Raw genomic sequence first — 18,220 nt, forward strand, 5'->3', positions numbered from 1 at the left:
AAAGCAAATTAAACCTGTGTCCAGCACAAAACAAGTAGACAAAATATTATTATTGCTTTATTAGTGGTGCACAACTTCTGATATTAAAGATTTATTAATTATTTTTCCTAGATACCAAAGACAGTGACATCTGTCGGGATGCTGCTAAACTACTAGAAAGGTACGTATGATGCTCACAATGGTAAATTGAGATGTCTTCCTCTATTAATATCCTTGAAAAACTATCTCGATTGTCGATGTATCGAAAGTCAAGCGCCCACAATACACCTGTATACAGCGAGATTGTCCACTAGGAATCTACATTTTTCCCAAATATTGTATATTATGAAATAAAGTGCTACATAAGATTACTATACTTTTAGCATGAAATGTTATAAATGAAGCAAAACACTGTCTCAGGCAGTTTGATACATGTGCATAGGGCAGGTAACTCTGACATTCATGTCCCAGAGCCCTGTAGCGTTATCTAATCTTTACATTGTGTTTTGTTTATCTATGGTGGAAGGAAGTAGGATGTGGCGAATTATTTAGGGAGTGACAGTTAAATTACGTGTGTAATTATTGTGAAACGGTAATTTCATTTATTGATTATTTATCCTATAATATAAAAAAATGACTTGGCTTGTAATGAAATCCAATGTGTTTGAGTAGATACCAGATTTGTAAATAATTTGAGTGGAACCCATAATGCGTAAATACGTGGATTTATCAGATAATAAATGTAAACAATAAGGCAAGGATGTGTAGACATGAGTGACAGGTAAACGCACTGATATAAGTGAATTAACTGTGATAGGACCCATTGCATTGCTGCTTGGTTGTAAGTTATACGATCATTCCTTTTTCCTGATATTTCAAAGATATAGCATCACCCTTGAATATCAGAAATTTCTGAGCCCAAGTGTGTATTTCAGTCTCACGAGTTTAATGTGTCTCCGGCTTAGGTACTATTATCGTATGGGTGAAACACCTACGAATCATATATTTCGGACTTCTTTACATTGCTAACGTGTTGCGGAACATTTCTTAAGGCGAAATAATGCATTTCTATCTAAGATAATGTTTATTTTCTCTATTTACGAGTACTTACTGTTACTTGTTGTTTCGAATCTGAAACACATTATGGCCGTGATAGCATACTGGTTTAGGGCGCGTTCTGAGAGTGTTTTGTCGATTTATGCAGTGGTGCAACCTCGTTCACCGGAAAATATCTACTTTCGTGCCCCTATTTGAAATTATGCCAATACGTCGCATTTACGTGTAGAACTTGTAAAATAACCTTGCGATTTACCACGTTCATTGTCCATAAACAGCAATTCGGAACCATCTTTCTTTCGCAATTCGTTAATGTTCTTCCTTTACGCACAACACTCTTGCAACCTTGAATATTGACGTCAGACGAGGAATGCCTACGTGGTTAGGTTAGGCCTGTTAGGTTAGGTTCCATTAGCATAAATTCAAAGAAAAAATAATATTTTCGCTAAGAGATGCGTTACCTTTGTATTGCCTAACATGAAAAAGGTCTCTCCTGTGACGTCAGAACACAATGTTGCTACATGTTGTGCGATAAGTGACACCCATTCGGGTCGGAACCATCTTTCTTTAGAAATTTGTTAATGCTCTTCCTTTACGCACAACCATCTTGCAACCTTGAATATTGACGTCAGACGAGGAATGCCTACGTGGTTAGGTTAGGCCTGTTGGGTTAGGTTCCATTAGCATAGATACAAAGAAAAATTATTATTTTCGCTAAGAGACGCGTTAGCTTGTATTGCCCAACATGAAAAAGATCTTTGCTGTGACGTCAGAACACAATGTTGCTACAGTGTTGTGCGATAAGTGATACCCATTCGGGTCGGAACCATCTTTCTTTCGTAATTCGTTAATTCTCTTCCTTTACGCACAACAATCTTGCAACCTTGAATATTGACGTCAGACGAGGAATGCCTACGTGGTTAGGTTAGGCCTGTTAGGTTAGGTTCCATTAGCATAAATACAAAGAAAAATTCTAAAAACAGCTCTCTCCTGTGACGTCCGAACACAATGTTGCTTCAATGTTGTGCGATAACTGACACCCATTCGGGAAAAATGGCTTGTTCCGAACTCGACAGGTGGTTCTAGTGAAAACACGGCGAGGCTGAAACACTGGCTATGGGGTTGCATCGTCTTAACACTCGGAACATTGCACTCTCATGCAAAAAGCAAATGGCGGGAGCAGAAACAACATGTCGGACAGAGATTTTCGCAGAAAACCAAACGCATTCACATTAAAATGGATCAAATCTACATTCAGGAACTTCCAAAACGCTCAAGAAAATGATTTCCGTAAGTACTTTCTCCTGGAAATTTGAAGGAATCCGTTTTACCCATACGATAATGTTACCCCGGCTTATACTACTGTTACCCTAAAAGTTATACCATTTCATTGGTAAAATGTGGCCGTAGATTGGTTTGGACTGTTAGGAAATATTAGTACATCAGAGAGTGAATTGTACACAAAGATTTTTGTTCTGATTTGTTGATGAAAAAATATGTCGGTACTACTTTACTATACCGGAGACACCTATCAATGATTTATTTCGCAATTTTTTACATTGCTAACGTACTATTCTCGGTACTAGTTTACTATCCTTCGGACACATGTATTTATTTTTACAGAAGAAACTACTTACCGTAATAAGTTCCTGTAGCATTGTCGAACATGGGGAAGGTGTTTTGTGTGATGTGGGAATGTTTCATAGCTGAAATTCATATTGTTTGTTGAAAATTAATTCTCCGACGGAGAATAGCTAGCCCCACGAACCATTGGCGCGTGGATAGGTTAGTTCTGTTAGGTTAGGAAACATAGTTAAAATTTGGTGTCATGTTAGTATCAGGATCTAGAAATTGGAAATAATTGCGAACCATTGATGCTAGCCCCACGAACCATTGGCACGTGGTTAGGTTAGGCAAACATAGTTAAAATTTGGTGTCGTGGTAGTATCAGGAATATATATATTTGGTTGTGAAACAAAAAAAATCACGAAAATCGACAGTTTCCATTCCGAAAACTAACGCCTTATTTTCGCTTATTTTGCAATTTCTAGATGTTCTACACCTTCAGGAATGTTCCGCGAAGCAGATAGCCTACGTAAGTACGAATGTCAAAAATTGACGAAACGAAAAAATTAGAGGTGTCCGAAGGATAGTAAATTTTTACCACGCTCACATGTAGAAATTCCTGAATTATGGCTAGCCCCACGGACCATTGGCGCTAGTCCCACGAACTATTGGTGCGTGGTTAGGTTAGGTTAGGTTAGGAAACATAGTTAAATTTTAGGGTCGTAGTAATATCAGGAATATATATATTTCGTTCTTTAAGTATTCGAAACGGAAAAATCTTGCGATAAATAATGAGCAATTGTGCATTGTCGGTTGCGATGACTGACCCTCTTATTTTGCAAGTTTGACACGTGAGCGCCAAATTTTAACTTCAGATTCGTGATTAGGAGCTCTAATTTAGTGAGTATGCCGAATTTCAAACAAAATGGAGAAATTCCCGGTATTGTGAAATCGCTCCAACGTTAGCCCAAAAATTCACGATAGCCCCACGAACCATCACGGGGATGAGGTATGCCTACTAGGTTAGGTTAGGTTCCATTAGCACTCCTTTCGTTCAATTTAGCATATACGTACAATACGAGAGTGTATTGTGCTCTCGTGCAGAAAGCAAATGGCGGCAGCAGCAATAGCACGTCGAAAATAGATTTTCGTAGAAAACCACATGCATTCGCATTAAAATGGATCAAAACTACATTCCCGAACATCAACAACGCTACAGAAAATGATTTGCGTAAGTACTTTCTCCTGTAAATTTGAAGAAATCCGTCTCCGGTATAGTAAAGTGTTACCAATATGTCTTTATCATCTGAAAGTTTCTTTCACTTCTCAGTGTGTATTCTTTTTCAGATGTCTGTGTGGAAAGCAACCGCTGGTGCTCACTTGGAAATCCTTAATGGGAATGATGATGATTGGGACACAGATCCAGACTTTGTCAATGATGTTTCTGAACAGGAGCAGAGGTGGGGTTCCAGAACAGTGGAAGGATCTGGGAGAACTGCAGGTTCACTTGAGTAAGTATTTGTTTCCTCAAAGGATATATCAGTAGAATATAATAAAACTATATTTCTTGGGTCTATTTTTCCAGGAAAAGTTTATTATTATTATTTGCAAAACATTCCAACTAGTGATTTTATGATTGAACAGAGTTTATGCAAATATGAAAGGGTCCGTGGTCACATCACCCACCTAGAAACCCATCTAGAAAGAGAAGCCACGTGAAACCCGATATAGTTGCTTCAGTAAAATTAGTACATGAGAATAAATCATGCATGTCTAAATGGCTTGATATCAAACAAGGAGTACCACAAGGAAGTATTCTAGGACCTATCCTATTTTCGCTATACATCAAAGATTGTAATGATTCACTAAAACACTGCAAATACCACCAGTATGCGGATGACACACAAATATATATATACAAACACCATTAAGAAACAGTGCAATGGCCTTAGAAGCATTGCAACAGGACCTAAATTCAATATCTAAATGGTCTGAATTGATCCAAGTCTTACATTTTAACTTTAGGCTCAACGAGTAACCTCAAAAAGTTAGAACAATTAAAACTCCTCCTCCCTACACTGAATAATTTCCAAAATACAGAAAGTAGAAACAGCACGCAACCTTGGCATAATATTGGACGAGAATCTACAATCTACAATGGGGTTCTCATGTCACACATATAATTAAAAACTCGATAGCCAAACTGAAATCCCTTTTTCCATTAAAACATATGCTAAGCAAAGAAACGAAAACTCACCTAGTCAACACACTTGTAATGCCAAAAATTGATTATGCTTCCCCCGTATTTATAAACATCCACAGTACTCTAAATTACAAGATACAAAAACTTCAAAACAGTTGCATAAGATTCATACTGAATGTCAAAAGAAGAGAACACATAAACTCCGTACTTACAGGAACTTTATTGGTTAAACGTTAAGAATAGGAGAACATTTTTGGCATTGTCTTGATTGTACAGGATCCTGAACAATAAGGAACCAAGATATTTATATGATCAAATTGCTCCGTACAGGAAGAAAGGAAAACAAATTAACCTTCGTCAAAAAACACACTTCACGATTCCTGTACACAGAACAACATTCTATGGGAATTCTTTCATAGTCACCGCAATAAAAGAATGGAATGACCTCCCCCCACCACTGACCTCAGGGGAGCTCCACCCTGCAACATACAAAATAAATCTAAAGAAGCATTTGCTGTCCAAACAATAGTGCCTGGATTTGTCTTTTCTGTAATGAATGGGAATGAGTTATTGGTTGTAGTTTTAGCTGTAATAATTGTATTCTAATTGTGGTTTTAGATTTAACTCTGTACCTTCAGTACATTAGTTGTTTACATTATAAGTAGGAATGTTTTTTTTATTTCTTTTTATATTTTTTTATTTTTATTGTTTCTACTGCAACAATGATTTTCAAGAAGTGGAAAGTGTCAATTGTAATATGTTTTTTTAAAGGGTTTGTTGTAAGAACGGCCCGCGAGGCCAAAACACGCCCTCTCAATAAAGACAATATTATTATTATTATTATTATTATTAGTAGTAGTAGTAGTAGTAGTAGGATACGAGCACCATGTCAGTGTTGTCAACAGCAATTCAATTTCACTACCCATGGAGACATTTGAATTTATGTTAGTCACAGGGACTCTTTGGTTGTATAACTGTTAGATTTTGTAACTTCTCAAATTAATGTTTTCCCATAAGAATCTGTGGCCGCTGTGGCTCAGTCTGTAACGCGTCTGACTGCCATGCTCAAGGTCCCGGGTTCGATCTGCGGCCGATTCAAATCCAGGAACTTTTCTAACTTTGGAAGCAGCTCCGGCACCCACCCAGCGTCGAATGACATGTGTACCGGGGGGAAACCCTGGGGGGTGTAACTAATTAGGTGGGCAGTTAAATAATATTACAAGGGGGAAGTCGTGAACTGAGGCTGTGGGATCAAAATTAAACGTACCCAAACCCAACAATTACAAAAGTTGTTTTGTTTGAAGCTAATGACGTGGTTTTTCAGTCGCCTCAGTCTCGTAAGAGAACCACAAATCGGGACAACCCAATTGATTAAACTAAAAAGAATACCACCAGTATTAATGCAAAGAGATGCTAGTTTCACAAAAAAGGCACTTTAACCTGGAAGAAAAGTTGAGTGTTTGTTCCGTGTCCAATTCTAATTGCCCAAGTATAGTTTCTAGGACAAATAGGTAACACAATTTATGATTTGCGACACATGGTCAAGTTTTATTATAATAGTCCTGCAACGTAGAATGACTATTATTTCCGAACATCAAATACATCAATATAACAACAATTAGACGAACCGGCGTCCATTCAATAGTTCAACCTTTCACGAAAATTATAACAATAGGTTAGATCTATCTCTTAAAATTACTTCCAAGTGAAATAACATCAACGTGTTCCATATTAAACCATTACTAATTTGACAATACATTAGATTAGCAGTGATTTCTATAAAAATGTTCCTTCTTTTATACTATGAAGACATAATCATGAATCTTTGGCCTTTAAACGACATTATACAAATCTCAATTCTTTGGTGCTCTTACAAGGTATTTATAAGGTACGTTGCGTATCAATTTCTTCCCAATTCATCGGCGTGAAATTACGTAAGTGAATTTTAATTGCTTTTAGATACTCGTAGCGAACATGTTTCTTCAATAATTATAAAGCATAACACTACGATAATACTGTACACGTGTAGTTCGCCAAATTAGGCAAAAGTGGGCAAAAAAGAGGAGCAAAAAGTCGCACCTCGTCACTTTGGGCCAATCGAGACGTTCGTCTTGACAGTTGCGAAGAAAGAAAAATGTAACCCTTTCGTTTACACTCTTTACAATATTTCTTGATAATTCGCACGTGCAAATAATCCACCATGACTATGTACGTTCCACGATGACACTTCGTTATTCACTACCAACTACCGCAAAAAGTACATACCTCAGCGACAAGTCGTTCGACTGCGTGGTTACTTGAATAATCGTAATGTCAAAAGTCAATCATCCTCTCTCTAAGCATTGTTTTGGCCAAACACGTCCCTTCTCAAAATGACGTACATACGTTGCAGCAGTGAAGAAAAGGCGAATACTTCAAACTTGCAATCACTCCAACGTCAGCATTCTAACCAGACTTCACACGATGTAACTTCCTAACGACAGCTTCTACCCTTCCCTCGAACATCGTCAATTACGCTCGCCTCGTGCGTAGTCAACTTCGAGAAAACAGGAATCAAAGTGGGCAACAGTCAAAAACTTATATATAGTCCCAATACCTCGTTGATTCCTTCTAAACAGCAGCAACTCTCTCAAGTATTTGTCACAATACAGTTTCGGAAGAACTTCTTTGACGTGATCCGAGAGTGGGAGTCAAACGTAGGGACTGTTCTCAAAAGGTCGAACAAGAGGAGGAGGAAGTATATCGTGACCAACGTGTCCTCTGTTCTTCCGTGCTGAGTCTGCTTCCCAAAACTACTGCTGTGTCTATGCGTAATTGCGGAAACAAGTGATGAAGCTGAGGGCCTCTAGCGGCGATTCAGACAACTAGAAACTTAACAAAAGACTGACGCAATGCGTACCGAAGCATTGAGGAAAACTGTGAGGTTTTTCACGCGGTAATATAACGTAATGCTTTTATTATTAATCCGCGTAGAAAAATGTCACAGGGGTAAAAGTGGTCAGGGGGGTGATGCTGATCACATCACCCCCACTCACGACCGGATCAAGAAAGTGTGGGGCGTTACTCCCACATCCCCTATATGCCTTCATGACGGGTGCTAAGCACAGGGGATCACTTTACCTTTTTTACCATAAGAATCTTTCATTATTATTTCAAAGGGACGACCACATATTCTCCAAATTTGTTTTGAGGGTCTTGAAATTAGCTTTGTGTGTTTTCTTCATTTTATGTCTTTTTCAGATCATAATTGATATGTTTGTAATTTTTATCAATAGATGTCAGGGTAATTCAGTTTTGCATTCCTATGCTTACTCTCGAACAGAGAGAGAGTGACGCAGTCCATGGGGACGAGGCAATATGGCGGAAAGTGCGGTGATTCATTCTGTCCATCATTTTGCATTGTAGCAAATTTGTGTAAGCATGTGATCTTTTGTTTTAGTCAATATATCTTCGTTATTATCAGTGAGTGTCATTCCGCAAACATCCGAGATGAATCAACCCATTGGAACACAACATATGGTCCTCCACTCCAGAGGCAAGGGTTTGTACTAAACGTGACGTGCAGTAAGTAATAATATTTTTGTTTTCCGTGCATCGTGCAAAATTAGACAGACTCAGCTCAGTCCAGCAGACATACATTTGGTCTATCAGTGCCGAAATCATTTTGGTACATCTGGGCCGCATACAAACAATTCAATGTCCCCTTTTTGATCGTGATATCGTAAATCTTCTCTTGGTTTCATTTTTACGTAGTCTGTTAAAATGTGTGAGCCAGCACTCATGCTTATTTTGACCCATCTCAAGATACATACTAACTAACAAATGAGATCACTGTAGATAAGCCAGCTGGCTCTTTAAAAACTTGCAAGGCCTGCCAGTTATCCATGGGCTTTCGATGCTTGGAGCTTCAAAATCCAGGCACACAGTTCTTACTCGCTAAGCGAGAGAAGGATGAAAGCTCGTCATGGCAACCAGGTGGGCATAGTAAGCAAAATTTGTCCAATGTTCAGGGCTCTGGAGAGGTTTCCAAGTACAAGCTTTTCTACCGTACAAAGAAAAAAGTTGGAGGATTACTCTTTACTGTAGAGAATTGAAGTTGTTGTTTTGGAGGGGAGAAGAATCACACTCTCATGTGAAATCACCTTCTCATCAAGCATACTTGCATTTCACAGGTAAACGCTGCCCATTTATGGGTGGAGAAGATATTTCCTCCCGTGTGTGCCAAGTAGGGTATGCCAAAGATTAAAATTCCCTGAAAAAATATCAATTTTATTTTCTTCATTTTCCAAAACTTTCCAAGAATATTAATATTCTCTCAAAGATTGCTATTTACGGTACTTAAATTCAAGTGTCCAGCCTACATAGCCACAACGCTGGAATAGATTTTGGGGAATGGCCTGTAACATTCTTTGTCTTTTTTTTTTTTCTTTTAAATTAACTGTTATACTTTCCAACATTGATCGTAGGTACACAGCAGTACTTGCTATATCTTAGAATTTTTCATTTCATTTTGGTGGTTCATTGTGGTGCCCATAGTGACTTGATGAGGTGGAAATTTTGTGTAAAAATGTCTTTTTTCCCTTCTTTTTCTGAGCGTAAGATAGAATTCAGTTATGTAATTTATGTTGTAGGTAGTTATGCCATTGTTTTTCCATGTAATTCCAGTATGAAGAAATTGAGAGAAGAAACAGCTGTGTCTGATGCACAGATAAAACAGAAACAGTGGGACGAAGGACCAAAGGCTGCGTTTGGCTATGGAGGAAAGTTTGGAGTTCAGGCTGATAGGTAAGGAGCACTATGATTCGTAATATCATGCAGACAGTTTTAGAAATCTGCTACTTGTGTGAAATGCTTAGCTGCACTTTTCTTTAATAATATATTTCACATGTTTTTAATAGCTCTCATCTCACGGCATGATAATGATCAGACATATTTATGTTAACCATGAGGACTGAACCAGCACATCCAGCCTCTGCGATGAAATGGATGATAGTGTATTGTGCTGCAAGGGGCTAATGCATGATTCGTGCATGCTCGTATCATGATGATTTCGCTGGGAAAGTGGGAGAGTAAAGTGAAACTTTGATTTTATGTTTTTCAGGGGACCAAGCTTAAAATGCAGGAAAATTGATGACATTTTTCTATGTTGGGATCAAGATTGAATGCATAATGCAGGGAAATGTAAAATCCGAGAATGTAAAATAACTTTACAAATAACAGAATTACCAAAAATTCACATCTAGAACAATGAGCTTGTGCTTGTTAAACCAGGGAAAACAGTTCAATTATATTGTTGGTTCTAAATGTATGTTTCACCTTTTTTTCTCTGTGAGTGGAAAATGAGTGCCAGCTGATAGTTGTTTTGCTTTTCAAATTATCTTTAGCAATTCCGTGTAACTGTCACGAGTTTCTGTTGACTCCATCTCCTTGTTTCCTGTATATGATGAACATCTGTTAGTTATATATTACTTTTGTTTCTACAGTTGACTGCCTCTCTTAACCTTCTCTTAGTTGGATTTAAGTGAAACTAATTATATTTAAACATGGCTTATGCTTTGTGCCAGCATAATGTAGGATAAATGATGTATATGTATCTTACACTTACTTGTTTACTCATGTGTAGTTGTAAAACCCAAGCATGTGTCAGAAATACCAGTCTATCTATCAGAAATTAATTTTGTTGCCAAACAAATTAATTGTCTAAATTTATCAGTGTCTGTAATTTCAAGTACTGTACTGTCTATATACAGGGTTCGCAAGTGAATCGGGCAATTTCTACATGTTAACACAAAATTAGAAGTATGGGATATCATGATACAGTTACATTTATTAGGAAGTACATACCTTACCATTTGCAGGAACAAAACATAGCACATCATTCCACTGAAAATATTACTTAAATATTACGAGGTGCATCCAGATAGTAAGTTCCAAAAGTGCCCCAAGTGGGCGAGTGGTCAAAGCAGAATGCGCTTGCACAGGAGTGGAGGAGGAACACATAGCCGTAACCTGGGGCGAGCTCAGTTGTGTGGAGTCAGTGGTGAGAGAACTGTGGTACGGTAAACATGGCTGCATGCATACAGTCTCCCGCCGAGTGCAAGGTACGCACGGTAATCAGGTTTCTCCACGCTAAGAAGCTCTCGGCGTCAGAGATCCACCGGCAGTTGTGTGAAGTGTATGGACCAAATGTCATGAGTGAAGGAATGGTCAGTGAAATGTGAAATGCTGAGTGCAGGAATAACGTTATTGTATGATAACGCATGCCCCATACAGCAAGGCTCACGCAGGCTACTTTGCAGCAATATGGTTGGGATATCTTTGACCACCCCCACCCCCTACAGCCCTGACCTCACGCCCAGCGACTTCCACCTGTTCCTCAACATGAAACGATTTCTGGCCGGACAACGTTTCGACAGTGCAGCTGAGTTGCAGACGGGTGTAACGTCCTGGTTCCAGTCCTTGGCAACAGAATTCTTTGACACAAACATACAAAAGCTGGTGCCACGTTACGACAAATGCCTCAACATGGATGGTGCATATGTTGAAAAGTAGGTTATGTATCACCAACTCCACAGTAATAAAATCATTGTCTTCTGATGTTTGTGTTTCATTTTACAGTCCATCGGAACTTACTTTCTGGATGTGCCTTGTACATCCTCAAGATGCCCTCCATTACCCCGCACACTCTCAGCAAGCTGATCACGAACACTACTCATGGTCCTACATAACACATCTGTGGTGTGTGAACAGTTTTAACACTACCACCTTTCTTAACAGTTTAGCCGGTCTCTTCAAAGTTGTTTACCCACGTTTTTATGGACTGTTTTGATGATGAATCCCGAATTTCTTGTGAAATTCACGTTAAAGGGCATAGCTATCGTTGTTCTTATAAAATGCTTCTATGGCGAATGCACGCTGTGCACCAGTCAAGACTCCCATTTCAAACTTAATGCTATTCAAAGCCACACCACCTGGCAGTATCATTCCCCTTCTCGGTTCATGCTAAAAATAGAAAACACTGTTGCCAAATTTCCCGATTCACTGGCAGACCCTGTATAAAACATTGTGTAGTGTCCCTACAGACTTGTATTTACATGCAGTCACATATTTCACAATATATTTTACCATAATAATTGTGGTTACTCCAAAATAAATAACGCAATGACGTTACAACCTTGGTGGAGGTTGCTACATGCTGGAATGTGTTGTGATGTGCACTGTATGTAATGTATAGGAGTTATAATTGTATGACCTGATGCATGTGTGTGTATTTTAATTCCCAGAATGGACAAGACTGCTGTCGGTCATGATTATATAGCTAAAGTTGAGAAACATGGTTCTCAGAAGGATTACAGTACAGGATTTGGAGGAAAATTTGGAGTTCAGACAGACAGGAAAGATAAGGTAATTAAAATTTAGCTTTTTTCTTTTTTATTCTGAAAGCTGGTTGACCAGTGAAATAACCTTGGAGCTTAATCTTTTTTATGATGATATTTTGCATTTCATGTATAATTTTTATATGTGTAATAAATAGAGAGAGAGAGAAATGCTAGTTTTAAGAAAGGGTAGAAAATGGGGAACACTCACAAGCACATTACATGGACAGGTCCATCAGATCTGTCAATGAAAGAATCCAACAACACCTAACAGATGCAAAAAGATGCTAAACACATCAAATACACTACCCTACCCTACCCTACCACTCGATGCTACAGCCGTGGGTGAGCCTTGGCTGCCTCAAGAATCAGCTTCCATTGTCTTCTCTCTCTCATCTTCTCGTTCCATCCTCTAATCTTCATAATTCTCAAATCTTCTTCCACATCTTCCTGTCATCTTAATCTTGGTCTTCCTCTTTTCCTCGATGAGTATATTTTTGCATTCATTATTGTTTTAGGCATTGTCATTACTTCCATTCTTTGTACATGAGATAGCCATTGCAATCTTCTAGATTTTATAAACCTCACTATCTCCTCTCCCTTTATTATTCTCTCTAACTCTTCCTTGTATTGTATTCTCCATCATCCATGTAGAGGCCGCGGTGGCTCAGTCGGTAACGCGTCTGACTACCATGCTCAAGGTCCCGGGTTCGATCCCCGGCCGGTTCAAATCCGGGAACTTTTCTAACGGTGAAAGCGGCCCCGGCGCCCACCCAGCGTCGAATAACATGGGTACCTGGGGGAAACCCTGGGGGGTAAAGGCGGTCAGGGGCGTGATGCTGATCACATCACCCCCACTCACGACCGGATCAAGAAAGTGTGGGGTGTTACCCCTACACCCCCTATACGCCTTCATGGCGTGGTGCTATGCACAGGGGAACACTTTACCTTTTTTACCTTTTTATCATCCAATATTGGTCCATATATTTTCCTTAACACCTTTCTTTCAATTCTTCTCAAATTATTTTTTTCTATTTCTGGTAGCGTCCATGTCTATGTAATGACAGGTTTTCTTAGAGTTTTATATATATATCTGGTTATTTCCAGCTCTACTGATTGATTTACTTCTAAGTATACTTTGATTAACAAAGTATGCCTTATTTCCTGCTTGTATCCTATCTTTGATGGTTCTACTAATTTCGACTTCTCTACCCACCATGTTGCCAAAGTATTTAAATCTCCTCACACCTTCAAATATTTTTTGTCCTATTTTTAAGTTTTCTAGTTGTGTTCTAGCTTTTGATGCTTACATAATCATATACTTAGTTTTTTGTTCGTTTATTGTAAATCCCATTCGTTCCGCTCTTTCCTCTAATTCTTTATATATTTCAATTATTATTTTCTGTGACCTTGTTACTATGGCAATGTCATTGGCATATGCACATATCTGACTTGTTTTATTAAATATTGTTCCTCTTTGATATGTATCTTTTATAACATGGTGAAGTCCTAGAATAAAGAAGTACTGCTGACAATCCATCTCCTTGATTTCCACCCCTGTTAAATTCAAATTCTTCTGTTAATCTATAAGTTTATTTGGGATTTTCATATTATTCATAGCTTTATATAGGGCTTTGCTAATTAAACTGTCAAAAGCTTGTTTGAAGTCAACAAACAGCATATGGAGGTCAATTCCATGCTCGTAATGCTTTTCCATTATTTTTATAATGATAAATGATTGATCTGTCGTTCTTCTATTCGGGCAGAACCCACATTGATATTCTCCTATTGTTATTTTCTTAAGCTTTTCATTTATTACTGAGGATAAAATTTTGTATGCCACATTCAGTAGTGTGATTCCTCTATATAATTGCCATACAACAATTTGTCTCCTTTCATAATTGGGAAAAGAGGGACGCGATAGTATATAAATACGGAGACACTAGTACTCACTTTATCCGCAAAACTGTTTTTTCTTATTCTTTCTATTAATGTCAGTGGCCACTGCCACCATCCTCGTTGGAACTTGCTGTACTGTTTCTTGGCGTGAGTCTTTTGTTTGTAGTTCCCTGGCTGCCGCTAGGTGCGCTGTTGTTAACTGTATGTCTGCTGTTTCCTGGTATTATCTGTTGTAGTAGGGAAATCGAAGTGTGGTGTGCCTGTCTGCTATCGATGTTTAGCTCATGCAGGAAGTGCATTATGGCATATGTTTCCTTGATTTTGGTGTCTATAAGTGTGTGGGTAATGTGTTTGACTTCTTTAGCAAGACCAGTAATGGGTTGGGCTTTTTTTTGCATCTGTTAGGTGCTCTTGGATTCTTTCATTGACAGATCTGATGGATCTGCCAATGTAATATGCTTTGCACTCGCACTCTGCATCGTATACACCTTAAATAGTGGCAACACTGCTGTGGAGACACTATGCAATGGAATGTAGTAGTGGCGCTGATAGCACACGTTGTTGACATACCTACCTTACCTCCGAGCAAATGGACTCGCACGTCCCACGTCACAGGCAGGCGCACAAGCGAGGGAAACACAGTCACTTGTGAGCGAGCGGTCTAACGTGAAGGTCACTATGTTTTCCAAACAGGAACAACGGAGTTGGATCAAGATTGAATGTGCCAGAGGTCGTACAGCACAACAGTGTCATCAAGGGCTTCAAGAGGCGTGCGGGGAATCGGCATTGCCATACAGAACAGTGGCACGCAGAGGCCAGCATAATCTGCATTTTACCTACCCACTGCCCGCTTGCCGCGAGGACAGGTATACCTGCTCGCCTGCCCACGGCAACGAGTCGACTTGCGTCTTTACCCGGGTTCTTCGTCTTCCAGGCGCTCTCCGCTTACAAGGTAACTGGGCATTCAACAAGACCCGGGCACCTGCAAAACCTGCTGGAAGGAAACAGCCCTCCGGCAGCGTGTCGCTCCAGGTGTTTCATCACCACGTGGACAGCTTCAGCCAGTGTTGCCTACTTACGTAGGTCGTAAATCCTACAAGGTCCTAGGAGGAGCTCTCTCCTCCAAGGAGAATTTATATACTTAGCGATTTCAGTTCAGCGTAAGCAGTTTTTATCTTATTGCCAGGAAATGCACGCAGTATTACAGCTTCATTTATTTAAATGAATGATCGAGCAAACAAAAATCTCCTCACTGAAAACTAATTGCTTTTCATTGCATGGTGCCTTAACCAGGCACGCAGTGGCGCAACCAGAGGGGGTAGGGTGCATTGCTCACAAGCTTGGACGGAAATTAAGTCTAGCGGAAGGGTCAGGGTGGGGGTCAAACATTAAAGTACAAGAAAAAACAGACTAGCAGAATTTAAGAGTAGCAGGGCTAAAGGGTACTCAAGATGGAATTAATTTTCATATTTTTCTTGCATTTTCCTTCCAGACGGCCAAGGGCACCTGCAGAGGGGGAATGGAGGGGTAATTGCAACCCCTTGATTTCAAATTTTATGAAAGTAGAAATATATTATAAAATATTATCCAGTCTCATCAAGTTCAATGCCGTAGCAAAGGGGTAGCGGGAGTCGGCCCTGAGCGCCGAACGATCTAAGTGAGAAAAGTTTTAAAACAGAGAATGCTATGGCGGCCCGTGATATTATTTGCTATTAATGTTGGTTTGTTACGAGTTGGATGAATTGATTATGTAATACGTCGCTCCATGTGAAAAGAAAATATTGTAGATGGAAATTTTACATGCCATATGTCTGTACATTCGGAATGCATTTATCATGCACTTTCTTTCTTTCAAAAACAATTTGTGTGCTTGTTTTCCATTATTAGCTAATGTGAAATTGACGTGTTGAAAAAAAATATTTCTAATCCTCTGTTTCAACACAAATGCGCGTGAGAACCGACTTCTACCCCCTTTTTGCGTGATTTATGAGGATTATAATGCCTTTCATGCTACTTTATTACTATTATTGTGATTGTTCTTGTTGGCACGTTTATCCAAGTACTTGGCCCTACCCCCCAAACGAGGGTAACGGCAATGGCCCTGGCTGGCTACGGCCCTGGTGTTCGCAGTAGAACAGTGTGTTGTTCGACTCGCGACCTCAGCGTCGAACGTGACATGTTTCAGTCCTGTCCTATATCACTATATATACGTATATTGGTTGTTTACGACATATACTTATGGATCCTGTGCCACGGAAAACCTATTTCAATGTGTGTGGGGGGGGGGGGGGTAGCAACATTCGTAAATCTCATTTCATTGGTGATGTGGCTTACGAAGCTTCGAGTTCCCTTTTTTAAGTAGTGAAAATCTATTGCAGTTGGCAACACTGCAGAACGGTGTGGGCCAGGTGCAGTTTCTACTCGAAGCAACTACGTCATGCAGAGGGAGGGGTCTGCAGTTGATGGAAAGAACGAACTGAGACCTACTAGGTATCGTAAGACTGCGGGTACCCGGCGGGTCTACAATGCCTGCCAGGAACGATCTGTGCAGGTGGGCATACAAGCTGCTCAAGCGAGGGTGTTGCGCAGGTTGCATGGCATTTCAGGAGCGATGTCTCGCGAACGGGTCTGCTCCAGGTCTTGTGCAGGCCTTTAGTGGCACGGTGGGTAAAAGCCTTCAACGAAGGTCGTCATTATGGGTCGCCGCGAAAGTCGAAAGTGCGTCAGAGCCCCAGTGTGGTGAAAGTTATGGTGATTCTCATGTACGACTGTGATGGTGTTATCCTAACGCATTACGTTCCTCCACGGCAGACTGTCAATGCCCAGTATTACTGTTCATTTTTGGAGCATCAACTGCGACCAGCTTTGCGAAAGAAGCGGCGACACTTTCAGCGCAACCCACCCATCATTTTGCACAACAATGCACGGGCGCATACAGCGCAAGCTGTGGCTGCTCTGTTCGGTCGATGGGACTGGGAAGTACTGTACCATCCACCATACTCCCCGGACTTAAGTCCTTGTGACTTTGATTTGATTCCGAAGATGAAGGAACCACTTCGTGGCATTCGCTTCAGAACTGTTCCAGAGATTCAACAGGCAGTAGACCGCTCCATTCGCACCATCAACAAAACAGGCTCTGCTAACGGTATACTACGCCTTCCACATCGCTGGCAACGGGTTCTACACAACGCTGGTGACTACTTTGAAGGATAGTAACAGGTACAAACATGTACCTCTTGTGTATCGGTTGTGAATAAATAGTTGCCACTATTTAAGTTCCAACCCTTGTATATTACTCCCTCTGTCCCATAATTATTGTCCTGTACACCTCTGTTTGTGGTCTCATAATAATTGCCCGATATTCAAACTGTGACATTGGTGTATACAGAAGAAGAACATGAAACAAGGGAATGAGTCATACAACTTTACTACTTAAGGATCAGTACAAATTGTGCTTTCCATCTGCCTCTTCGTCTGTCATTCCTGTACTACCATTTTGGCATACCGGACTATAATTGTGGGACAGAGGGAGTATATCTTTTTAGGCCATTATTGAAATCGTAACGATATATTTAAAATTTATTGTTTGTTACATTTGACAAATATATGCAGCATTATAATCTGTAATGTAACTTTCAGAGTGCGGTTGGTTGGGAACACAAGGAGAGATTAGAAAAACATGCTTCACAAAAAGATTACAGCACAGGCTTTGGAGGGAAGTTTGGACTTCAGACGGACAGGCAAGACAAATCAGCAGTTGGGTGGGACCACTTGGAGAAGGTGGAAAAACATGAATCACAGAAAGGTAAGTTATTGTTGTTATATTTTCACATGAATATTTTATCTTAAATGTTATGCTAATGTGGAGAAGCACACACAGTAAAGAGATATAATGCAGAAAACAGAAGCTTGTGCTTCATAAAATAATTAGCTTTTCCCTCTATTTTTGTGAAGTTCGTCAGACTTTGAATTTTGATAGGTTTTGCAGTTTTCTCTCTACAGGCAATTATTTTATTCCTACATCACATCAGAACAGTATTAAAAGTAAAAGGGTGTGCATATATATATATATATATATATATATATATATATATATATATATATATATATATAAAAGCAAGGAGGGCCAAAAGGGCTAAGT

At 39.6% G+C, this 18,220-nt stretch overlaps 2 protein-coding genes across 2 annotated transcripts in view; one reads left to right on the forward strand and one right to left on the reverse strand.

Annotated features, from left to right (window-relative positions):
• The window catches only part of LOC145985927 (cilia- and flagella-associated protein 251-like), a 457,476-nt gene extending 456,377 nt beyond the window's left edge, over nucleotides 1–1,099 (reverse strand). The window contains exon 1 of the mRNA XM_083120068.1: nucleotides 1,091–1,099. The gene's annotated coding sequence lies outside the window, so the exon portion shown is untranslated. The remainder of the gene's footprint in view (nucleotides 1–1,090) is intronic.
• Nucleotides 485–17,941, forward strand: Cortactin (cortactin). Its single transcript, XM_083120069.1, has 5 exons — nucleotides 485–571; nucleotides 3,949–4,112; nucleotides 9,470–9,589; nucleotides 12,088–12,208; nucleotides 17,719–17,941. Exons 2-5 carry the CDS (start codon nucleotides 3,949–3,951, stop codon nucleotides 17,926–17,928), a joined length of 615 nt encoding a protein of 204 aa, XP_082976195.1. The 5' UTR covers nucleotides 485–571; the 3' UTR covers nucleotides 17,929–17,941.
• Nucleotides 17,942–18,220: the final 279 nt, after the last annotated feature.

The sequence above is a fragment of the Lepisma saccharinum genome, chromosome 3, assembly GCF_977018435.1.
Source record: "Lepisma saccharinum chromosome 3, izLepSacc3.1, whole genome shotgun sequence".
In the NCBI taxonomy this organism is placed as follows: Eukaryota; Metazoa; Arthropoda; class Insecta; order Zygentoma; family Lepismatidae; genus Lepisma; species Lepisma saccharinum.

Coding starts and splice junctions, on each gene's coding strand:
- Cortactin (XM_083120069.1), top strand. CDS start 3,949: ATGTCTGTGTGGAAAGCAACCGCTGGTGCTCACTTGGAAATCCTTAAT. Junction 9,590..12,087: donor TTTGGAGTTCAGGCTGATAG/GTAAGGAGCACT, acceptor TTTAATTCCCAG/AATGGACAAGACTGCTGTCG. Junction 12,209..17,718: donor AGACAGACAGGAAAGATAAG/GTAATTAAAATT, acceptor TGTAACTTTCAG/AGTGCGGTTGGTTGGGAACA.